Here is a 24,937-nt window from a genome sequence, read left to right on the forward strand (position 1 = left end):
ACTTGAACTTGTCGCGTCCACTGCGCAAAACTTTTGATGGCTGTAATCACAGTTTAATGCACCCAGACAATAGAGACCTAATGGTCTTTTTTATAGGTGAAATTATAATGAAATTGCTTGAATTTTGAGACTGTCACGACAACATAATTATAATTAAAGAGGATATTTTCTGAAGTTGTTTTAAGATTAAACCTTAGGTTGTCTATTTATTATATAATCCTTTTCAATGCTTAAAGAGTCATCATTTCTATCATTGCTATAAGAAAAAATAGAAAATTATAACTATGTAGTTGTTTTAGGCTTCCACATATTACACTTTAGGTAGTGTACTCACAATATCACAAATAAAGTTATTGAGAAATCGAAAATCCCATTAGCAGTTGCCAAGGTCTTGGAAGATCCGACACATCTGGCAATCAAATAATCGATCTCTGAAACTCCCCCAAGTACTGGGCAACCGAATAAGTTAGGAACCCCATACCGTTTTCAATTAGCATTTCCCATCAATCTGGCTGGCAATCGACCAACTCGATATGGCAGAGGCTATACGCAACTAAAAATACGTTCGCCCAGCGAAATAGTGTGTGATAAGCAAGTGCAGTCCAGGTCCGTGCAGTTCGATGGTTGGATGCCGGAAAAGAACCTGCTCCGGAGAGCGGGTTCCGTAAAAATAAATATTTTCCGCCAGAGAACAGCGGCAGTGACAAAAAACGCCAGTCCAAAAGTGAAACCGACTGAAAAGCTTTCGGATCTCGCAGTCGTCGCGGGTTTAGTCGGCATTAGTCGCGCGCGGTACGGCACGGCAAACGATCCACGATCGACGACACATCGACTGAAACCACAACGACGACGCATGGACGGACCAGCGGACTCCGTGCGCGATTTTCATTCACTTTTCACCCAACCTCTCGCCCAGCTCTCCGATATACACCCACACACGTAGAGATATAGTAGTACTAACAACCCGACCAGTAACAGACGAGCCGACCGACCAGCGGTCTCCCAACTGCCCAGCGGCTCGGCAGTCCAGCGGTTCAGCAGTCCAACGGCGGCAGTTAGAAGGAAAACTCATCATTATCCGTAATAATCGTTAAAGATAAAGTCCGCCCCCGCCCGCCTCCCTCGCCGCGCATTGTAAAACGCAAAACGTCGCCCTGTCACGTAATGCCCATTCAATTTAATTTCATAATTAATTTTTTGGAATATACTCGCTTCGTAGTAGTGCGCTGTCGCCGTTTCCCGTGATTTTTGGCAAGTAAGGAATATGAAAAGTGGCCGAGTGTGTGTTAAATTAAATCACCGCATTATAAATAACTTGGGAAATTTTTAAATCTAAAGAAGATATATATATATGTGTTCAAACGAGTATATCTGCGGACGCGCCAAGTAATCGTAGCGACAAAAAAACATACGCAAAGTTCGAAAAAACGCGGCTGAGTGCGCGACTGTGTGTGTTTGCCAAATGTCACTTGTGTGTGCGTCACTGAAGATAAACCACGAGCACATAAAAAATAAAGCGCACACACTGGCCGAGCGACACAAAAATATATAATATTCTATTTATTTACGCCGGTGTCTTGTAGCCAAAGAATAAATCTCAGCAAGCCACAGAATGGAGTCGAAACGCTCGAAAAAAGGACGCAAGTCTCGGTCAGCACAGCAGGAGAGTCCTGGCCAGCAGGAGGCACATCATCATCATCCCTGGGACGAAGGTAGGCCCCTCGCGAAGTCCACCTGCATGCACACATCGCAGTGCCCCACAAATTAGCCGCGCATTACGCATACGCCGTGTGGGCGGCGTGTCGCATCGCACCGCCTGTAATGACAGTCGTTGACGAATATAGAACAAGTTGTATTCTATGGGGCTTGGAAATGGGCGAACCACACATGTACATGGTGTACCCGTGTGCCGGGGACCAAGAACATTACTTACGATTGCCTGCCAAGTTGAACGGCGGCCAAAACTATGACAAGTTCTCTGTTTTGGCGCCGCGGCGGGTAAGCGGTCCCCCAATTATACCCTCGTATGGCCTGTGCATACTCCAAAGTTCCCAGACCCACAGACGTAGCCCATGCCTGAGCCCAGTCCAGCGGAAATCGGCAATCAACTGCAATGGCCCACTAATATCACACAATTGTCTGGCCATTGGGGTAGTACTAAAACGCGGGCCAGATCAACTTGACATGCATAACGCAGGAAAATCACTGAACTTAAAGGTTACCATAAATGGTTATTAAAGATTATTAAACGAAGTGTGTTAAGATGCAATGCAGTCATTTATTTACTTACAACCAAAAGCTAACCATGTAGAATCAACAAAATTAAAAATAAAGGAATCCCAATGTTTCTTAACAAATTTTTCTAAACTTTTAAATTATTTTTTATTATGCCTGATGAAGAAAAGATTAAAAGTAAAATTCATTTATTTTTTTAAGGTTTTTTTTTTCAAATTTCTAAAAGTAATATTTTTCAGAATACTTTTTTCATTAAAAGTCATGATCATAAATTATATTGTATCTAGTAAAAAGATTGCCCTTGATATGAGAAGACATTTCTAGGTTTCTTTATTAAAAAAAAACTGTATTTGTGAAAAGCTTTCAAATATTTGAAGAGTATTTCCATTTCAAAATCCAGGGCATTTATATTTTAGCTCAGAAGTCTTGACCTTCGTGAGAGCATATGAAATTCTGCATTGGGAAAACAGAATATTTCCCACAGTTTGCTTATGGATTTCGGAATCTTGTGAACTGGCATTCAGATAAACAGACCAGACGAAACGCGACCCCTCAACTGGCTAAGGCACCGTGTTAGCGGCATCTTCTGTTTGCCCAGCACAATGGGCGTGGAGCTGGCCATGTGAATTGACAAACCGGTTAGACGCCACCCCAGCCAACTCGCCTGGGGTTTTCTGTGGGATACCGCTAGCCGTTGCATCGATCATGATCAAAATTAGCCGGGGATTGAACGTGATCTATGGGCGTTTTTCCGCTATTCTGGCCGGTTTTGGGACTGAGGAAAGTGAAAAACAAGCGCAGCCAATTCCGTGCCTACTGCCAAACAACAAAGGCCAACAAAAACCGTTCGCATTCCCGTTCCCAGACGGCCAGACAAAAGAGCTGGGTTCTTATCGGGTTGCAGTGCCCTGATTGCCACTTGAGGGGAATTTTTATGGGCAATTAAGGCGGCAAAGAGGCCAAGTTCAAGATGCACACTGGGATCAGGGCACGTAGACCGCCTGCAAACGTCAGATGGGTCATATGACGGAGTACTAAACATATGGCTTTGCTATCTTATCGGCTTTATAGAAGCATTCGAGGTGCCGACTTTATCTATTTAACAACCTCCCTGATAACCAAAAGATTTGTTGCGTAATTCCCGCTAGTTATTTATGACGAAGAAACCTTTGGTTTTGGGAAACTCCTAAGCTATCTTTAATAGTATTTAATTGGATATAATGGGTTATATGAAATATAATAAGGGGTTTACAAGCACAGCTTTCTGAAAATAGGTTTATAGGGTGTGGTATTATAAGACCATACTTATCTTCCCACCTTCATATTTCATTGAGCCTTAAGACCTCACTTAACTATGAAGTCAGCTTCTATTTCTAAGAGGCACATTTATGATTGTAACACTCGAGTCGTAAATCAATACCCTTCAACTTGATATGCCAGCTACTTTTTTCTAATTTACTGATGCAGCGGAGAAACCAGAGACAAATGTGCTAAAATCTCATACTCAAAATGTGAGTGAAAACCGCTGCCCATGATCATAATCCGCGGAACATTTCGCCCATCGATTAGCATGGCGAAGAAACCTAATGACTCAGACTAGGTGAAAATTGCCGGTAATTGAAAAAGGGGAACTGGTCTTTGATCAGTTGGAGGAGTAGAAGAGACCGGCTAATGGCAGTCTGATTGATTTCCAATTAGCAGCACATCGCATCCCATCACATGACCAGCGGACTAACACTGGATTATAAAGCAAACTTTGACCTAATTGCAGGCCCCTCGGCACAGAGTCTCCAAGCAAATAGAGCCGTTCCCAGCACGGGGACAGCACTGACCCGGTTCCTGACCTGCATGGCACCCGTGATTGGTAAAGATTCAAGTGCCCCGTCCAAAACCATTTCCTTTGGTCTCCCTCACTCACAAAAAGATCTAGAGGTTTTCTCTGGCAACATGTTGTGTGTACTGTTTACATTGTCTCGAGATCCTATGGTCTGCGTCTGCATCTCATTATTTTCATCGGTGTCAGTCCCTCTGTGTGTTCCATTCGAGGCCCATCGGAATCGTACTCGGTTTTGTGGCCACTTGTCCGTACTTTCATTATTTATGAGTGGTGCTCGTGCCGCGCTTGTGCTTGTGTTGTGGCAAAAGTTAAGGAACTTTTTCCTATAAGTTAAGTACATAGTCTGTGCCGTGATTTCCTCAGCCCATCCAGCCGTCTGTCATGCGGGCTACCCACTCGTATACGTTATATTCTGCGCCTGTTTGATTTGATTGGATTCGCGCTCCGTCGCTTGCGCTTCGTCGTTGTCGGTTTATTTTTATTTCAGTTTGGAACTAATCGTCGATATGAAGGAAAGCCAAAATGTATGTATTGCCGGAGTGCCAGCCCTGAACTATATTTATAGGAACCCACATAAATAATTCAGAAGCTGGCCAGTCAAGGTCAGAGGCCGAGAGCTTCTGCGTGGGCCGTTGGCCCGGGCATTAAAGTGCAGTAAAAATGTGGAGAATTGCTGCGGCCAACTGAGAGTGGAAATCAATTACGTTTGGCGATTTCCGCTTACACTCGCTTGTAATAATTTAGCCGTCCAATGAACTCGGCTCTCTGCAATTGTGTCACCAGAATTTATTTTCACAACAAGCTAATGAAAAACACAAAAATTCAGCCGGGACGGCGACCTGAATCCGCATAACGCATACGCAACGTGTGCCAGTTTCCCAACGCGTTCGCTCATTCATTAGAATTCACTCAGCGGCGGCTAGAGACGTTCCAAACGAAAGTATAAGGTTTAGATTTGATACACATTTTTACATACAGTAAACATTCTAATAAAAATTACAAATTTATGGTTCGAACATAGTGTTCATTAATAAACTCTAGGGCTAATGAATGGACGGCCCCAGAGCTCTGGCTAGGATTAAGAAGAGCACTCATTAATAAGTCGGCCTGTCTTGGCGGCCCTTGAGTGCGTTACGCTTAAATGATTCTAAATATAGTGGAGAGCGCCCGGTTGCGATGGCGACCTTGGGCGTTTGACGTCGCCACATTCGCATGCAACCAGTGGCGAAAGTGCACCACGCCGGTGGATGCCACGGAGGAGGAGGAGGAGGAGGAGGCGGTGTCCACCGCCCCTTCTCTCGCATTTCAATCAGCATTTCACGTTAGCGTAGCGATTCGAGAGCAACGTCAAAGCTTCGACGTCAGCGACAAGTCCGCTGCCGACGGCGCTGCCCCAACTTTTTGCTAGTTTTGTTTTCAGCATGGGTTTTTTACTTGCTAGTACTCAAAACGCGATTAGACGTCGAACATGTGAGGCTCAAGCGAGGCCCACAGAAACCAGCTGCTCTTTTCTTTTCGGTTTTTGTTTTCCAAATTAATTTTGTTTTTTTGCAAACTATAGCATCCTACAAACTAATGATATCAGTCAAAAGTTCCTGCCACCATGGTCTATGTTTTCCTCAGTGTGGCCGGTAATTATGGTGAGTGAGCCGGCAATCACCTAATTGATTTGCATGTTACGCAACTCGGCGCCGGCGAGGGTTCAGAGTTCGGTAATAAATTGACAAAAAGTGTAATGGCAACGTAATGGTTCCTGGCTTCGACTACACCTATTTATAGAGTGGATGTACTCGCACGCGCATTACGTATACGCCGCGTTTCCCGGCTGCCCCAACTCCGATTCTCGCCCCCTTTACCTGTCTGCCCAGAACACTCTTGTGCGAAGTTCGGCGGCGACAGTGTTCATGAACTTGTCCGTGATTCAGATACGGATTGATTTCCATCGGAGGCCTTGCCCAGAGGAGGAGGCGAATGCTCCCGGAGGCAGTTGTCAATGTGCATTTGTGTATGAAAAGTTGATTTCGGCTTTGAGGAACTCACTCAACTGCGAACAGAGGCTGTCCAAGTAAAGCAAGTCGGGCCAAGGCAGTTACGCTCGAGCTGTTTTGGTGAATCCAGCCACACGTGGATGTTTGGCGAGAGAAAAACAAATATGAAATGGTGTGGGGGGGAAATCCGTCCAGGTGATTGAGTACTGAAAGATCAAAAGGTGTGTTCAGGTATCATAGAACCAGGAATTGTTTGGTATGGCAAACAAACAGTGGGAGGGTAATGCCTACTAATAAGTACATTTACGTATGTGTAAATTCATAATTAATTAAAAAAAATAATAGCTTGATCTTTGATCATCTCAGCTCTCTAAGTATGTCATCTTCGGGGAACTTTGGTCATACTTTATTTAAGACCTCACAGTTCAGGTATACTTTGCATCACTTTCCTATAATTACCCACTTAAACCCTTGCCAGATCTGTATAGTTTTTAACATGATGTCACACACGAAAGGGAAACAGCTTTGAGAGCCAAGATTCTTACCTCATTTAAGTGATTTAAGCGATTTGTCATGACATGGCAAATTGAATTATAATGAATGAATGTTGCACTATATATTGGATTTTTGGCGTATGCCTCCAAAACCCAGAAGGGCGCAACGGAGGGCGAATTTTTGTTTTTCGCGGGCCTGTAATTTTTGACGTGATTACGTTAGTCCCATGCCAATATGAACCACAGATATATAGATGTGTGTCTATATAGCAACGATGGGCAAACAATAATTGTTGAATGTGCAAACACCCATTGGATTGGGCGCATGAATGTAAAACGAAATTTACTTTTGGTTTTTGTGGGTTGTTTTTTGTTTTTCTGGCTGCTCGAGGTGCTCTTGTTTATCCGCGGTGTGCTAAATTAACGATAATATGTGTGTAAAAACTGCAAATTGTTTACCACTGGTTGTGTGTGCAACTATACGAAAACTAAAACAAAAGCCAGAAAGCCAGAAAGGCAGAAAATCAGAAAATCAGAAAAGCACGAGAGAACCTGTAAGCATAAGTATAAGTATTTTGAAAGCAAAACAGTTGAGCGCAAAGCGAGGAAAAATTAGTCTCTCAACAATTTTTCTTTCTGTTTTTCTTTGTATTTTTTGGGGCTTTGGTTTGCGAAAAATCCGTTTGGACGGGCCAGTTGGCCCCGGACAATTTGAATGCACGGCTCGCGTACCCGCGAATCGCGCCGATATCCGAGATACTTGTGAGCAAAGACCACCGAAAACCAAATCCCCCAACTCGATTGATTTTTATTTTCGAAAATAAAAGGCAACCGAACACGAAGACCCAACGAGAAAAACGACCAGGACTTAGGAAATCAGCAAGGAGTCGCAATATATATATCTAAAACTTGATCCATTGTGGTAAAGCAACCCATTTTGCATTACACATTTTCGTATTTCGTAATTGCAGCTTTCGATGTCGAAATAGAGAATATACTTTTTAAGAGAATGTTTATGTGTATCTTGTCTCGTTTCTCATCGAGTTGCGACTTATGTAATTATGTCTCGTCTAGTGTCCGCCGTTTGCGCTTATTTTTAGCACCTGTTGATGGTATACAGTACAGATGGTAAACAGCTCACTTACTCATTTTTTACCCTTTGGAACACCCCCTTCCACCCACCTGTAGTGTCGCTACCTGGAGCTGGAACTGGCCCCACTGAGCAGCCGACCATACTCCTGATCAACGGCATCGCCAGCGATTCCCAGCTAGAGGAGAGGAAGTCCAAGGCTGCCGCCTTGAAGTTAGCCCTCGACAACAACAACATCGAGGCACCGCAGCCGCACACAGTGCCCACCACTCCGGGCGGCTCCTATCTCCTGGACTTCGAGTCCCATCTCATCGAGAGCATCGCGGACGAGGCAGGTGGCGTGGGCATACGGGAACTCACCCCGCTCGAGCAGGAACTGCAGCAGGGCACCTCCAAGGTAGACACCAATGACTCGGAACCCGTCATCGAGGTAGAGCCAGCCGGGGCCAAGACCAAACAGCCCGTGGAAACCTCTCCGCCGGCCCATCAAATCGCCGAGGTCGACGAGACGGCCACCGCGTCGGAGGAAGTGCGTCGCACCGCCGAGCAGCTGGTGGATGAGATCGAGCAGGAGCTGATCCAGGCCCTCAGCCGGGATGTAGACGAGGCGCAGCGGGTGCACAGAGATCAGGTCCAGCGGGATCGCGACGAGATCAGCGCGCTCACTCAGCAGGTTGAGGTGCAGCTGAATGAGCTGACCGGCATCCTAAAGAACAAGCCTCAGGCGGAGATTATCCTGGAACTGCCGGTTGAGCCGGAGGAGGAGCAAAAACCCAAACCACTCGTTGGCGCCGCCACTGAGCTGAAGCTCGTGGAGGTACCCACTCCGAAAACCGAGGCCGAGGAGCAGGAGCGCAAGGAGTTCATCGACTCACTGCCCCAGATTGAACAGAATCGCCTGCAGGGAGAAGGTTCCTCCGAGGAGACGGATGCCCAAAGACTGTCGGCGGACTGCAAGAGGGAGTACTACCAGTCCCTGAAGAAGTACCTTCTGCACAGCAGCCAGGAGAAGCCACCAGTGCCGCTTCAAACATATCGCTGGGAGGACCTTAAGAGAGCCAAGGAACGGGTGAGTCAGGGGATCCATTCATTAGTTTATTGGTTGATTTTCGTCCAATGTTAGAGAGTCTTTAAAGGGTTTTACTATTTTTCTACAAAATATACCAAATCCATTTTAATTTATTATGGAAGTAAGTATGGTTAACTTACTATGCAAACACAAAAAAAGAAATTACAATAAAAAAATGTGGCACCTGCTGAGGAAATAAAAAACCTAAAGGCCACTGTAAAATAATTTCTAATTTTCCTAATGTAAACTTTGTGTTCGTTCGTCATTTTATGAAAAATTTGGCATTACTCACTCAAAATAATTTTAGAAAAAACGGAACAAGTAATTATACATTTGAGGTTTCGAAACGTTTTTCGCTTTCGTTCTTCTGAAAGAAGCAACCCAATCAAAACCATAAAATAATCGAATTATGTTTTGCTTTTACTTTGAGTATTGCCAAATTTTGAGATAATTGGGTAGTTTAGGAATATTTTCCCCTACATTACAGAATGGTTTTCAATTCTTTTATTTTATTTTTCCTTCACAGGGTGGCTATCCTTGGACGCATCTGTACAAACGCCCACTTGGACCCGACGAGCAGCCGGAGATTGTGCTGCTCCTGCGGAAGTCCCAGGAACTGCGCTTCAAATCCGAATCTCCCAAGTCCCTCAAGAAGGTACGCTACGACGAGCAGGTGCTGGTGAAGGAGACCGAGCGGTACATCCAGGACCTGTCCGAGGACGAGGCGGTAGCCACCACCACCGACGACAGCAGCGAGGAGTCCTCCGACTCGGAGACCGAGTCTGAACGGGATCAGCACAACGAGGACGCCCTCAGCGAGTGCATCTCCTGCGTTTCCGACTCCGTGCTAGCGGTTGGAGGCCACGCCCGACCACGTAAGACAAATCGCCTGGCCCACATCCGTGACCTGATACGGCGCAGGCGCAGCGGTCGCACCCACGAGGACGCCCAGTCACTGCCTGGCAACTCCGCCAACCCCAGTCTACAGAGCAGCCTTCACGAACTCGCCCCACCGCCGGGATCCCTAGTTCCGAACACCGAGAAGCCCCCGAAGAGTAGCAAACCCAAGCACGGTTTCGACATCATGAAGAAGCTGAAGAGCCTGGCCGAGCGCCAGAAGAAGCGGCTGAACATCAAGAGGATCACCTTGAAGAAGGAGGACAAGATCGTGCTGGGCGAGCAGCAGAAGATCATGAAGCTTAAGGCCTCGCCCAAGTCGGATCGCGGCGAGATTCCGCATTTCATCGAGAAGCAGGACTCTGACGAGATCCTGGAGCTGGTGGAATACGATGAGTCGCCCTGCCGCAAGCGCACCAAGGAGGAGCTGCTGGAGGATCTGCCCAGTGGCAGTGGCAGTGGTGGAGTGCCCGAGCCCGAGGAGATCATCGAGCTGCCAGTGGTCAAGACTGAGACGGAGGCTCCCACACTCGAGGTCACCGATCCGGAAGCCGAAGCAGAGGAGAACAAAGAGAAAACCGAGGAGGACCCGCCCAAGAAAGCACCTCGCATCCGGCGGGATCATGTTTACGAAGAGATTGGCCAGGCTGGAGCTCAGGAACTGGCGGAGCAGCCAATTCTGGAGTTGGAATCCCTTAAGAAGTCTCTAATGCGTCAGGACAATCTTACTATCGATGAGATCGAGGCGGCCAAGCCAGTGCCTCTGGATCGAATGGGCAGCAGTGAGGAGGAGCAGGTGACCGCCGGCAAGCCAGGCGCCCTGTTTGCTCCCATCTCCTCCATAGACTCCACCTCGTCGGATGAGGAGCGTGCCCGCCTGGCGCAACTTTCACCCGTGGTCGAGGAAAGCGATGAGCCCATGGAGGTCAGCCCAGACCTGCGTCCATCCCTCAAGAAGGAGGCCTCGCCAGCGCCCTCGGACAAGAAGGTGACCTTCTCCCACATCGAGGACGAAGCGGAACCGCATCGAGAAGACGTCGAGCTGCCCGAGGATGTCCTGGAGGCGGCCACCAATGCGGCCAGGTGGAAAAGCGAAAGGTAAGTGGCAGGATGACCCCACATGTGGGGGGCACAAAAAGAACACCCCTTTCCCAGCTTGACACTAACACTCAGCACAACCCCAAACCGGCTGCTGTTGCTCTAACCATCTTGCAGAGGCTCTAACCTTATTGACTTGCTCATGAAATTGTTACTAACCCTGTTGCCGGGAGCTGGAGGTGGAGCTAGAGCTGCGGGCGGCGGCAGAGGGCGCCGCCGGCTCACCAAGCACCACCGTGCCCGAGCACCGCGGTACCAAGACTACCACTACACCACCGACACAGACACCCAGGGTACACCACTACCCACCACCACCCAACACAATCCCAGCACGTGGCGCATCCGGTTCAAGCGATCCGCCTCCTGGACGCTCTGCTGCTGCCGCAGTGCCGGCACTACCAATAAGTTTTGGTAACGGGCGAAAGGTGGCCTGAAATGATTTAGACCTAAGGTAAGACCTCCTCGGGGGTACAGTGATGATCGGTTGTCAGAGACTTTAGTTAGGGGTTGGAACTTCCCTTTTGAAGATACTCTTAGTGCTTTTTGACAAGATCAAAAGAATTCATAATAAGGGTATAAAAGATTTAAATGGTTAAAGATCTACCCAAAAAAAGTAGAGGTTCCTTGCCTTTTTCTACTTATAAGAAAAATGCCCAAGTAAAGATGAACCAAAAAGCTTTGGTTATGATATATTTCATCCGATTGTTAGGCAGTACAGGTTAGAGTTCACTTCGTAATTTTTAACAGGAGCTCTATAACCTGTTTAGTATAGGGAACATTTTAAATGTTCTGCTTTAACGAAATATTTATCAATCAATACATTTACTTAAATAAAATGGCTTTGATATAACCTACCATTTAAGGGCTTCAGTTTCTTTTAACCGATACTTACTGTACTCCCCACTGCACTTTCCCTACTACAATGTGTGCGTCCCCTCACTTCTCCATCGGTGTTGGCTAATAAATATGTGTGTGCATAACTGTGTGGGGACTTGGGTGGATTTGTGGTGGAAAGGAAACGGAACCGGGTGGATTCATTGACTTCATGATCATCTGAAAACTACTCCCAAAGGTCACGACACGCCCGCTTCCTGAGGACGAATTCCAACAAGTAATTACATGGATAGGCCAGAAACAAACGACGCGTGTCGGGCGAACATCAAACGGCAAATTGAAGAGTATATATTTAGCGCGCTAAAGGTCGACGAATGACAAGAAGATTTCCGGCAGGCAGAGCGAAGGCCCCCAAAAATAGAACGATAAAGTGCAGGCCGAGCGACTAATTGTTACTCCTCCTTCTTGTTCATCTTGTTCATCCCATTATCCTACGCCCCACCCCCTCAGTCAACCCAGTCCCAAACTCACCACGATCGCAATTATGAGCAGGCAAGTAGCTTTGTCGCCGCGACCAATACAACCACACGCCTAATCCGTGTCGCGACTATGTGTGTTTTTGCTAATTTTAAAAGAAAACATTTTCATCTTTCGAACAAGAAAAAGAAATTCGGTCGAACAAATTTGTGTCGCGCAAATGGCGAAAAGCTCTCTTATTATTCAGTCCTGGCCGAAAATCGCAACGATGTAGACGCGCTCGCGCACGCACAAACAAGCACGTATACAGAACGGGACCCGAACACCATCTCAGATGCGAGCGACAGGGACAGCGACATAGCGATATTCCCAAGCCCGGTATCGATAAACGATAATTAACCACCGAGTTGAATAACCAATTCGAAGGAGTGCACTACAGCATAGAATAGAGCGAAATTCTTGGGGCCCCGCAAGAATTTCGAATTCGGGGCAAAAAATAAATTCAATGTCTGCTTCTGGTGGTGCTTAAAAATAGCCTCCGACTACGACGACCACACAACGAAAACGAACAAAAGCACTGAAATTGGGGAGAAACGGAGGAGGAGGAGCAGTAAAGGAGAAGGAGGCACTACGTCCGGGGACAGTGAGCAAGTAATAGCTTGGTGGCCATGTTGAACTCTCGACGATCCGCCTCCGTGGGCGCTCTGCCCGCCGAGAAGCGCCACTTTGTGTCCCGCCAGGAGAGCGCCAGTGGAGCCTCCTTGGATGTCCGCTGCGCCTGCCAGTACTTCATGTGCGAGTCCCTGCTACCGGAGCGGGTGAATCCCGTGGACTCGCGACCTGGTTCCCGGCTGAGCGGCCATGCCGAGGAGCAGTACCCACCTGCCCACCTCAATCTGATGCGTGATGATCTGTCCACCCACAGTTTCGAGGTGGTGAGTCATGCGGATGTGGCGCCCTCGGTGGATCTGAGCTTCATGGAGCGTTATCCAGAGCTGGAGCAGACCGCCCGCTCGCGCGGCTTGGTGGTGCGCAGCATCTCGGATGCCACTGAACCGGATCAGATGTCTGGCCCCCATCAAGGGGGAGGACCTTTTGTGGCCGGTCGAAGGCGTCAGTTGTCCATGGGTGGCCTATCCTCTGGCAGCATGGGCCGCTTTCCCGATACCCTCTCTATGCGAAGTGGCCCCTCCGTGCGCCGCATATCGGCCGGCAACTCCAAGACGGATCTCTACTGTGCCGATATCAACATACCCAGTGCACCTCATGCAGTAGGAGGGCGTCGCTCGGCCAGCACCAGTCGTCGGGCATCCAACGCTGATCTCTTCCAGGCCAGCATAGTGCCGGGTTCGTTGCAGCCACCGCAGCTTAATCTTATACCGGCTACAGCCACTCCAGGATTGAATGATCAAGCACCGCTTTTCCCATCCCACCAAGCCTCTCCTGCTCCCTCGCAGCAGGACTTCCGGGTTGCCAAGCCGCCACTTTCCACCGACTATATGCGTCCCAGCGATGCCAACATGGAGAACCAGTTTCCTGGCGAGATGCTGCCCCAGAATCGACCCATCGACGTGTCCCGCTTTGGTGGCGATGCAGTGCGTCCCTCTTTTCTTGTGGAATCCGATTTTCAGCAGATGCAATCGCCCTACCAACCCACTGTAACGCCCACTGATCCCCTAGCCGAGACTGTAGCTGAGTTGGAGCAAATCGCCCAGGAACACAGCATCGTGCGGATCAGGGACAACATCCAAGCAGAGACCAGGCGGCCACCCTCCATTGGGGGTGATATCAGCGCAGTGCCCCTGAAAGTGGGTGAGCTAACTAAAATAGAAATCGTCCATGACATACCAGTGGTGGATATAGATCAGTTGGTGCGGGAAGAGGAGGAGAAAGCCGCGGAGCATCGCAGCCGGAGTCCAAGACCTTCGCCTCGGAGGCCGAAGTCACCGCCCGTAATGGCCACTCTTCAGCTGCCCTCCAGTCGGACAACCAGTCCCTCGTCGGCGGAGCCATCTGTGCAGCCAGCTGGCCAGCAGGTTCTCAAGCGCCAGCACACACCGGAGAGGCAACTCTCGCCGGAAAGGACTTCCCAGTGGTTACCTCAGCAACAAAACGTACTTGGGAACACCACTGCTACTCCAGTTCCTACACCCACTGCCATCAGCCTGCTGGATGCCTCGCCAGAAGTCAAGAGTTCCTATACCTCGCGTTTCAAATCCATGTTTGGGGCCAAGGAGCCGCGCCAGAAGTCACCCTCCCCGGCGCCACAGCGTTCTCGCACACCTAGTCCCAAGCTGGCCAGGCAAGAGAAATCCCCATCGCCAGTGAAACTACTATCCGTGTTTTCGCGCAGCAAACCCCAGGCCATGTCGGTGGTAACCACCTCCTCTGCGGCAGTTAGGGGAAAGGAGGCGGAACCTCTGGCGGTTCGAGTGACCGAGACTTTCTCCCTGAAAGTGGACGACATGGATCAGTACTGCGCCCGGCCAGCGAAGCCACCGGCTCCTCCGCCGAGTGCCCAGACCATGTACAGCAGTCGCGAGGACTTTGCCGCCTCCGAGAGGGCGTCGGTGGACATAAGCGAGGCCTTTGCACCCGTGGTCGTGTCCGCTGTGCCGCGCGGAGGAAGCGTGAGTGTGAGCATGAGCGGCGGAAGCTTCATGGCCGGGAACAGGAACCTCTACTCTAGCGAGATCGAGATGCCAGATCCGGGCTATGGGCACAGGGATTCCGCCAGCCGGGACATTTCATTGGGGGGCAGTCGTCCACTCATCTCGGTGCCCATTCAGATATCCGGAAGTGGCAGCCATGTGTATCGTCCCCTCCAACACCACCGTGCTCCCTCCGAGCAGCGCGGCTTTGGGGTCCAGCGGAAGACCTCGTTCCGGGAACCGCGCACCCAGTCGCACGACCGCAACTCCCATTTGGGCCGATCCCAGGAGCAGCTCTTCGGGGCGGCCCGCATGACAAAGACGGTTAGTTTCCATTTTGACGAACGCAAATCGCGCCTCGCGGATTTCGAGTCCAACTCGCCCCTGAACCAAAAGCAATTAGAACACAGAGACTTTCTCGAACGGACCTATTTCACTCGGTAAGCCATCGCCACCTTTTCTGTCCCTGATCCCGAGCCCCCGACCTCGACACTCAAGCAGCAGCAGGCCTTCTATAACCCACCGCTTCTACACCACATGTTCCATGTTGTAAATATCAATTCTCAGCCCTATACACCCGGTCCTATATGATCGTAAAAGCTTAGAAAACAAATGGGATCTCTTTAGTCAGAGTAACGCAATACTTGTTAGTATCCTGTATTTTTAGCAAACACATTATGTAAGCCAAGATGTGTTAATAACAGTGTGCATTATAAATATTTAATGTGTACAATTTTAGCCTATTTAATAACACACCAAAAATTTAATGGCATCGACATACATCCCATCGCCTTAATCAATTTCGAACTCTATATTTTTTGAATCGGGTAAGAAACGAAAATTGGGCGGGATCAAATTAGCAAAAGAAGCCATTCGAAAGGTAAATATGGTAATAATATAGAGAACATTTGTCTAGGTCTAATTCGATCCATCCCGATATATGCACTCCACACACAATAAATCGTTTCCACTAGTAAGTTCTTCAAACTTATCCCAAAAACCCTCCTTTGTTTTCCAGTGATCATGAATACGAGCCCGTGGGCGTGACGCCGGCGCACGAATCCTCGCCAGCACCCAGCCCCCAAAGCGAACTGCAGCTGCCTATGGAGATCGACGCCCCGCTCAGTTCGGCTGACACCACGCCACGCACCGAATCCCGCACCGACTACGAAATCCACACCAGCCAGGTGGACTCGAGCGCCCTGGAGGAGCTGCCCTTGCAGCCGGAGAACCGTCGTAAGGGCTTCATGGCATCGGCCCAGGATCGCACCAAGAAGATGCAGGACGGCATCCGTCAGCAGGCTGGAAAATTGCGCACACGTCTCCAAACCAAGCCGAAACCGAAACCCGTTTCCGGAAGTCCCAAGGCCAAGGCCAAGGATCGCAGACGCTTTAAGGCTCCCGAGTTCTCCAAGATCAAGATGCCTGAGATCAAGCGGCCGGATATGTCTAAGCTGAAGGAACTGAAACGACCAGAGTTCACCAAGTTCAACAAGCCGGACATATCCAAGTTCAAGTTGCCGGAGAAGTTCTCCACCCTAAAGCTGCGTCGCAGCAAGAGTTTCAAGGAGAACGAGGGTGAAGTGGTGTCCGACGAGACACCAGAAGGCACCGGAGCCTCTACATCGCCTACCCAATCCCAGCCAACGCCCAAGAAGAAGTTTGAGTTCAACTTTGGTACCTATCCGCGTGCCTTCCGCAAAAAGAAGCCAGTGGAGGAGCCGATTGCCGTGGCCACAGAGTCATCGTTGGGAACAGAGGGTTTGAGTGTGATCCCCAGCACGGAGACGCAACCATCGCAGACCTCGACCAGCTCCCCACAAGGAGACCGTGGACCAGGACCAGTACGGTCACGCTGGGCCGACAAGTTCTCGGATGTGAGCTACAACGACAGCGAGGGATCACGCTATCGGCGCTATGGCAGCGAACTGGAGAGCTTCGACCGGGAATCCTCACTGGAACGCCGCATGAAGGAGGATCTCGAGGGCACAGAGGACACGGCCAGTGAGGCCCAGCCTCAGCCGGAGATGGGCATCCTGGGCGTGGTGGCGGACAGCAAACAGTTTGCCGAATTCGACGAAGAGAACCGTGCCATCCACGAGATCTCGAGCAAGAGATCCAGGGAGTTCAAGCGCCGGCCCATGGTGCACCAGGATTCGGATCTGCGCTCAGAGGACAGCAGAGATGCCGAAGGCTGGACGGAGAAGGACATACAGAAGAACAAGCTGCTGCGGAAAGCAGAGCTGGAGGCCGAGGCTGGCTTCTACAAGTTCCACGACCGGCAGGATGCTCAATCCACAGCTAGTTCGGGCAAAAAGGTGGTCATGGAGCCCATCGATGATGACGAGTTCTTCCTGCGCAAGCGCGGCATTTCCGAGGATAACATCCAGTTGCGCCAGTACATCAGTGAGGCCATCCGCGAGGGCTACGACATGCCCAACGCCCTGAAGCACGTGGGCTACTCCACCGAGCAGGTGCCGGCGGAATACTGTGACTACGATGTGCCACCGGCCAAGCCACGTCGCCTGCACCGCAACTACCAGCCGGACTTTGACTCCCAGGAGTTCCAGCGCAGTGATTACGGCGACGATCTCTCCATGTCACAAAACGGCAGTGAATTCACTCCAAAGCGACCGCTTCGCAAGGCACGCAGTCGCAGCAAGTACTCCATTGAGGGCAGCCAGGATATTCCCCAGGATGGGGGAAGCAGCATCCAGTACTTCGACGACGACGAAGAGTACCTTCGTCCTCCTGTCCGGGATCAGCCGGTCACGGAGTCCGAGCAGGCACTCAACAACCTCGATCTTGGCGGCAAGACAGCGGCGATGATTCAGGAGGAGCTGGAGCAGGAGCGTCAGAAGCCCCGTCCGCAGGCACCGAGGCGCCAGAAGAAACGCACAAGGGACGACGCATCCGTCGACAAGGATGCGGACTCGTTCATCAACGGCTTCGGTGGTAGATCAGTATCGAACACCTTTTTGCAGCCACACGAAGATGTGAGTAAAGATGAAAATTACATTCGAGACCCGCGACTTTAACTACATTCCATTTTCAGGTAATTGTTTATCGCACTGAACACGAATATCGTCACATACCGCTAGCCACGCCGGATAGATTCACGGACGCCACATCGGCGCGCACGCAGCGTTCCGAGGACGACCGCACCTCGCGCGGTGCCGACTCCCTGATCCTGGACGGGAACACGAAGTTCCGGCCCGAGCAAGAGGACAACGAGGATGTGGGGCCGCGGACCAAGAGCGACGAGAAGTTCGTCATCGACATGCTGGAGAGCGATGGGTAAGTAGGAGCCCACCGTTGCCGCACAATAGAATGCCAGGAGTTGCTTTCTTGCCCGCTTCCAGCTATGCGGTGGTCCGCAAGGAGCCGCTCCCGAAGCCCACACCACCTGCCCGCCGAAAGAAGTTCCCCCGGTCGCCGGGCGAGCGGTTCGCCACGTTGCCCAGCATCCGTGGCTCTCGGGGATCCCCGCCACCGGCTCGACCCCCACCGCCACAGCAGTACGTGCCCACAGAGGACTCCCCGCTGGTGCCACGGCGCAGATCCGTGGCCAGTCTGGACGAGATTCCCCTGATGATCAAGTCGAAGTAAGAGTATAGCCTCTTGAGCTTTGACCACTTGATTTGTTTTTTGTTATTTTTTCTGGTTGCCGTTAACTTGTTTCGAATGCAAATCTGTTAAGTTTTTATTTAATATTCCTATGTTGTTAAGTCTTAGACTAGGCTAGGCTAAGCCACTAATCCGATCCCCCCGAGACACGCACTCCACACAATAAAGCAGTTCACCACACAGACACAGCCTCTTCTCGCCTTTGCCTTTGGCTTTTGCTCAGTTTCGTTTTGCCCAACTTAATCCCAAGATTCAATCTAATCCTCCTTAAACCTTAAACCTTTTCCCTAGCTACGAGAAGGAGCAGCTGCAGAAGCAGCAACCGGAGAAGGAGGATGACTACGAGGAACCGGGGGCCCTGGATCGCAACAATCTGCAGTCGGGCGCCGTCATCAACAAGATGAAGTTCCGCCCGCTGCCGCCGCCACCGCGCCCGCCGCGCGAGAAGCGATCCACGAGAGCGGGAAGCCAGCCCTTGGAGAGTTACGAGGACAGTGAACGGGTGGCCAGTTCGAGCCAGGCGGATAGCTACGACCAGGGTGAGTTCGAGGTGGAGGTGTCCACGCAGACGGATCCTCTGCCCGATGACTTTGTGTGCGAGGAGTTCGAGATCACCGAGGACATGAAGATCATTGAACCGCGACGCTCCAACGGATCGGGAAACAAAACCCTGGAGGATCTGTTGCGCAGCGTGGAGGCAGCACAGCAGCAGGCGGACGAGGTGGACGGAGCGCGGGTTCTCTCCGAGGACGAGCAGCTGGCCAAGGGTCTGCAGAGATTCCGTGATGCCAATCAGCGCAGCATGTCCGAGCGATCTCGCGCTTCCTCTCAAGCGGATCGCTCCAAATCGCTGAGTCGCCCGCAGACGCCTTCGTCGGCGGTGATCATCGAACGACGTGTGCCCACGCCCAGTCTCATCGCTGGCGAGGATGATGCCACGGTGCAGGCCTCACTGATTGTGAGACCAATCAGTGCCGCTGATTTGATTGATGATGATCTGCGCCGCGAAGAGGAGGAACTGCGTCGCGAGGGCTTGCTCTCGGACAGCTCGGTGCAAAGTAAATCCGATGTGGAGGATGAACACGGTGAGGTGGCCATGAGTGAGTATGCCCCCAGCTCGGCGGATTTGGATGCGGCAGTGGAGCAGCTGCAGCAGGCCCAGCTGGAAAGCGATTATGAGAGCCGGCTGGAGGATGATGAAGTGGAGCGCACGCTCAGGGACAGCGAGTACGAGGAGGAGAAGTATTCGGAGCAGGAGGAAGAACAGGAAATAGCCGGTCTCGAAAAGGAGCTCACCGAGCAGGAGCTGGAGGAGGCTCTGGAAAAAGAACTGCAGGAAGCCATGGAAAAGGAGCTGTCCGACTACCGTCAGAAGGAGAAGGATCTTGAGCAAGAGCAGACCTTCTCGGAAGAGGAACTGGCTTCCTCTGAGGTTGACTACCACCAATCCGAAGAAGAACAGGCCACCTCAGAAGTGGATTACCATGCCTCCGAGGATGAGCATCCGTTGTCCGAGGGAGAACGTGCTCTTTCCGAGGAGGAGCACACCCTCTCCGATACCGAACAGCGTCAGTCCGAGTCCGAAGTCCCGGCTGCTGAGGAACCCATACAGAAATCCACCGCTAGCGAACCCACCGAGGCCGAAGTGGAGCTTAAGTTTGTTGCCACTTTGCCCACAGAACCCGCTTTTGGAGACCGGGAGGAGGAGGAATTGACGGAGGCACCTCTGCCACCACCACGTCGCAAGTCCACCACCGCACTTGAGCCCATTGCCACCAGTGTACTGACCATTGCCGAGCAGTCCAGTCGCGAGCTTACTCCCGTTCAAACAGTGCAATCCCCGCCTGAACCACAATTCCCCAGTCGCCTGGCGGAACTGGAGGTGGAGCGATTGCGAGTCCATGCCCTGCAGGCTGGACAGATTCAAGTGTCGCAGCTGCATGGCAGTCAGATCAAAGCCGACGACCTGCAGTGCAAGTCCGGGCAGTTGGTGGTGCAAAATATCGAACTGCCACCAGGATTCATTGACGACATTGTGGAGCGGGTGCGAGAGCAGCGACCTTCTCTGCTGACCACCGAAACACAGACCAGTCGACAGGCCAGCAGCGAACCGGCCTCCTCCGAGAAGGAGCAGCCTGTGAAGCCACCACGTCATAGCAAGACCACCGAACAATCGCCACCAATCGCGAATCTGGATGAGCAGACTCAGACGGAGGCGGGTCTGTTGCCGCTGCCTCCACCATCGGCGGCTTATCCGAGTGTCGAGTACCTCCAGTCACTGGCTCCCCTGGCCTTCTATAATCTCCAGCGCAGCGCGGAGGCGGAGCAGGCGGAGGCCTTATCGCCATCCGAGCGAAAGGCACCACACAAGTGCCGCCGTCGTCATGTCCAGGAGCACATCGAACCGGAATCGGGTTCAGAATTGGAGGAACAGCTGGTGGAACGACCTCGATCGCGATCTCGTCGCTCACGCACCCGAAGTGCCACCCAGCCCTTGGAGGATGAGTACGACGACGATCAGCCCAAGACGGTGGTCCAGGCTGGCCGGCAGTTCATCTCCGCCTGCAGCCTGGAACTCGTCAACATCATCAACCAGCTTACGCACTTCGTCCGCGGCGAAGCAGTGGAGCCAAACCAGCCACGTAACATATCCGCACTGATGATCCTCTTCATCCTGATTACCTTCGGAGTGCTGGTATTCCTGCTGACCGGGCGACAGGTGCACACCCACCATTGGGATTACTTTAATCCGCCCGGAAACGAGCACGGCCGGCAGACGTGAGGGGTTGTGTGGGGTCCCATCCTGGTTTTGCTATCCTTTGGGGCGGTTTTGCATTTTGGAGCATCGAATCTGGCCAAGCATCTTGGCGGGGAGGAGAAACGAATTTAAACGCGGCCCGGTGTCCGCTCGAAACTTGAAGGCCTTAATGATACTAACGAGAAATTACTTTAGGAAAGGTGCGCCGTGCATGGGGGCGGCGGTGGGCAATGGGCGAGGGGCGTGCCCGTGCTACTAGTCACACAAAACAATCGAAACCAGAATCCCAGTTCAATGATCCATCATCAGACACATACCGACATCTAACCTGTACTAACCAGAGAAACATAGAGGGAACATTTTTCAACATTGTCTACCAACGATATAGGGATCTATATGAAATCAGCAGAGCAACAGAAGCAACGACCATGTATTAACTATGTACTTAGACGTTTTCAGTTTCAACGCCAAGGAGGAGCGAGGACCACTAATCCAATAAACCCTTATTTTGTTTGCTCATTTTTTCTACCACATAAGGCAAAGCGAGAGATTCAATTGTTGAACAAATTGTTGTTTAATTTAGACCAAAATGTAGGAATTAATATACGAAACATACACTCTTTTCATTGAATTCATTTGAACGTTATAATTTGAAATGCGAGTACTTAGCCAGAAAGTGAACGTATATACATAAATATATAGAAGCGTATTTTCAATAAAGCAAAATGATATAAAATAATCGGAAATGTCTTTCTTTGCCAATGCGTAAGAGGAGGGCTTAATGCATAAACTATTCAAGGACATGGGATCTTTACAACAAGAAATCCTCATCGTATTGGACCATTTCGCGGTGGTCCTTGTGGCTGCCCTTTTGGGACTTGCTGGCCGCTAAAAGGGGGAATAGTACGGGAGTGACTTCATGGTTTGCAACATAAAGTGTAGGCGCTTACCAATGGAGGACCAGACTGCGGACGAGGAGGCGTCGTTGATGGGCTCAATCTGGGGCTGGCGTCTAGCCAGCTGCACCTGCAAGTTGATGCCATTCACATTCTTCCCATGCATTTCGGCAATGGCCCGATCCGCGGACTCGGGCTTGGCGAAAGAAACAAAGCCGCGGCTGGAAGGGAAAATCTTCAATTATCACATGTGCTGGAGTATATAAATTGTGTGACATTCTTCCGTATAAAAAAGAACATTCTGGTTCATGTGAGCTAAAATATCTCATAATAGCTTTACCTTTTCTCAATCTCCATGGAAACGTTGACAATAGTGCCGTAGTCGTTGAAGGTCTTCTTCAGGAAGTCCTCGGTGACCTTGTTGCCGGACACGAAGATGGTGTTTCCGGCCCGAGGTTTCTCCGGCTGGACCGTGTCCATGGGCACCTTCTCGGGCACTCCGCGCTCTTCGCGATCGCGCTCGGTGGCAAAGTGCTGGTAGAGATTCTGGCGCCGAGGCTCCTCCTTGATGATCTCGCTGATGATCGTCTCCTGGGCCACATCGTTTTGGGTGGATGAGAAGGGCTGGTAGGAGGCGACGCTAGTCTCCGAGGTGGAGCGCTTGGCCCTCTCCTGGCCCTTGGGCCTCTTGAAGGAGGTCTGATCCTGTTTGGTCTGCTTCTGGATGGCGGGAATGGCTCCGCTTTTGATCAGTTTCCTAGCCACCTCGCGGGCATCCCGCGCATCCGTGGGCCGCTTCAGGGTCAGGGAGCTCTCCGGCTCCGGCTTAGGCGCCTTGTGCGCCTGCAGAGCCTTTTTCTAATAAATTAAAAACCAATTAGGTAAATACAACTTTTTCAGTGATTTTTCTCACCTTCTTCTTCAGTTTCTGGTACTTGGCCTGCAGCATCTGCTCCTCTTCGGTTAAATTGCTGGGGAAGTGTATGTAAACCATTTTGGGCAAGTTATACTAATGCTCCAGCCAATAATAAGTAATTGAGCACTAATAAATTAATTATTTTCCAATATTTTGTTTACTTTTGCGGCCGTTTCTGTTGATAATATACCGTTCCAGTGTAAAAATGAAATACCAATTTTAGATGTTTAAATATACCAAAAACTATCTCCTAAGTCAGGCTGAAAGCGCCAAAATACTAAAAGACCGCCTTGTTTTATTCAAGTTTTGGCCCTACTAATTAGTGTTTTACAACACTAAGCGGAATGCAACCCTACCACGCCATGTTGCCTCTGAGCTGTCAAAAAAATTCTTTCCTTCTCTTTCTTTCCGGTTAGCGTCATGGTAAGAATCGACGAAGGTTTCTGCAGTTCGGTTGAAAAATGTGAAATTTAAGCGGTCCCGAGGACCGGAGATGAATTAAGACTGGCGGCCAAGCGAACGGGTCAGTGCGTTGAACGTGTGAAAAGGGAAACCAAATCGGAGGCCATGAAATCCAGAGGGGAATCCTCCTTGCAAATAATTCACGTGGTGGACGAGACACCAACACAAGCAACGCGCTGGCCATGCAGCACCTGAAACTAACATTTCCGAGCCACTTCTAATGGGCATTTCTCTGCTTGCAGCCTTTCGAGAGATTCGTACAAACTGGTCGCATTGCCAAGGCCTCCGCCGGTCCCCTGAAGGGGCGCCTGGTGGCCATTGTCGACGTCATCGACCAAAACAGAGTAAGTGCATCGTTCCCGGAGGAGCAGGGAGGAGTTCCAGCAACAAATCGCCTAATTCCGAGCTCTTGCACATGATGATAATTTGTCTTCTTGATAGGAAGTGCCAACTGACACATAAATGAAGCTAGTTTTACCCACTGAAAGAAAGCAAGCACGCATGGCATTTGTTGTTGCGCCGCCCTTAACCCTTGATGTATGGAGCACACCGACTAATCCCTGGCTTTTGTTGCTCCACAGGTTCTGGTCGACGGTCCTCTGACTGGCGTGCCCCGTCAGGAATACAGATTGAGCAATCTGCATCTGACCAAGTACCGCATCAAGTTCCCCTACACCGCGCCCACGCGCATCGTGCGCAAGGCCTGGACAGAGAGCGACCTGAAGGCCCAGTGGAAGGTCAGCCCCTGGTCCGTCAAGGCACAGAACATCTGCAAGGTATGTACGGAACCCAGAACAAGGCGCTTTAGCTGTAGCAGAGGGAGGCCAAGACAGAGAAGAAAATAATAACCAAAATCTGTCAATTTTAGTATCAGCATCACAGATAGCCTACAACGTAACTCGTATTTTTGGGATACGAATTATTGTGTTGCAATGTTATTGTGTTTGCATAATCTAGTCTTAATTGTTTGTGGTTCTTATTTTATTTTACAACCTCAAAAGACACGTGTAAAAGCGCGCTGTAAATGTTAATGTAAATGATTTTGTAGGTTTTTGGTTAATACTTCGATATCTGACAAATATTTGTAGCTTTTTTTTAAGATTACTTGACATTGTGAGAGATTCAATTTCTTCTCTGCATGGTTGGTCGCCTCCTTGAACTGCACATGATGATAGTTGAAAGTTCTTGATAGGAATTGCCGGCTGACACATAAATGAAGCCAATTTCATTTTATCTGAATCCAAACTAAGCTAGTTATGGGCCGAAAACCTCTGTATTCGAGGTACTAATCCACGACTTTTCCCTTGCAGCGCTCCTCGTTGAACGACTTTGACCGCTTCAAGCTGCGTTATGCCAAGCGCCAGCGCAACAAGCTGCTGACCATCGCCTTCAACACACTGAAGAAGCGCACCAAGGCTGACGGCACTCCCCGCGTCCTCAAGAAGGATCGTCGCGAGCGTCTGCGTGCCGAGAAGGCCAAGGGTGGCAAGAAGGCCGCGGCCAAGAAGTAAAAACACTACCTTTAACGAAAGTAACTGCTTGATGAACATCCACCACCATGGAAAAATAAAAGAAAGTGTTATTTTTAGGAAAAACACACGCACTCAG

At 50.3% G+C, this 24,937-nt stretch overlaps 3 protein-coding genes across 10 annotated transcripts; 2 read left to right on the forward strand and 1 right to left on the reverse strand.

The window, feature by feature from the left end:
• Positions 1–627: 627 nt before the first annotated feature.
• On the forward strand, positions 628–21,794 carry LOC108034825 (trichohyalin). Of its 8 annotated transcripts, none has more exons than XM_050886505.1 (8): positions 628–1,255; positions 1,584–1,712; positions 7,743–8,713; positions 9,240–10,708; positions 15,689–17,666; positions 17,726–17,967; positions 18,033–18,275; positions 18,589–21,794. In XM_050886505.1, exons 2-8 carry the CDS (start codon positions 1,613–1,615, stop codon positions 21,077–21,079), a joined length of 7,494 nt encoding a protein of 2,497 aa, XP_050742462.1. In that variant the 5' UTR covers positions 628–1,255; positions 1,584–1,612; the 3' UTR covers positions 21,080–21,794. The 8 variants fall into 8 exon arrangements, with proteins under 8 accessions (XP_050742462.1, XP_050742463.1, XP_016965417.1 ...); XM_050886506.1 differs by having other exon boundaries at positions 628–1,161; XM_017109928.3 differs by having other exon boundaries at positions 628–1,712.
• Positions 21,606–23,081, reverse strand: LOC108034827 (negative elongation factor E). The gene is made up of 4 exons (XM_017109936.3): positions 22,865–23,081; positions 22,292–22,809; positions 22,006–22,172; positions 21,606–21,943 (listed from the first exon to the last, which is right to left on the reverse strand). The coding sequence occupies exons 1-4, from the start codon at positions 22,943–22,945 to the stop codon at positions 21,867–21,869; spliced, it is 843 nt and encodes a 280-aa protein (XP_016965425.1). The 5' UTR covers positions 22,946–23,081; the 3' UTR covers positions 21,606–21,866.
• On the forward strand, positions 22,964–24,928 carry LOC108035474 (60S ribosomal protein L14). The gene is made up of 5 exons (XM_017111124.2): positions 22,964–22,982; positions 23,244–23,290; positions 23,572–23,673; positions 23,911–24,105; positions 24,640–24,928. Exons 1-5 carry the CDS (start codon positions 22,964–22,966, stop codon positions 24,838–24,840), a joined length of 564 nt encoding a protein of 187 aa, XP_016966613.2. The 3' UTR covers positions 24,841–24,928.
• The last annotated feature ends 9 nt before the right edge of the window (positions 24,929–24,937 follow it).

This window comes from Drosophila biarmipes, chromosome 3L (assembly GCF_025231255.1).
Source record: "Drosophila biarmipes strain raj3 chromosome 3L, RU_DBia_V1.1, whole genome shotgun sequence".
Lineage (NCBI taxonomy): Eukaryota > Metazoa > Arthropoda > Insecta > Diptera > Drosophilidae > Drosophila > Drosophila biarmipes.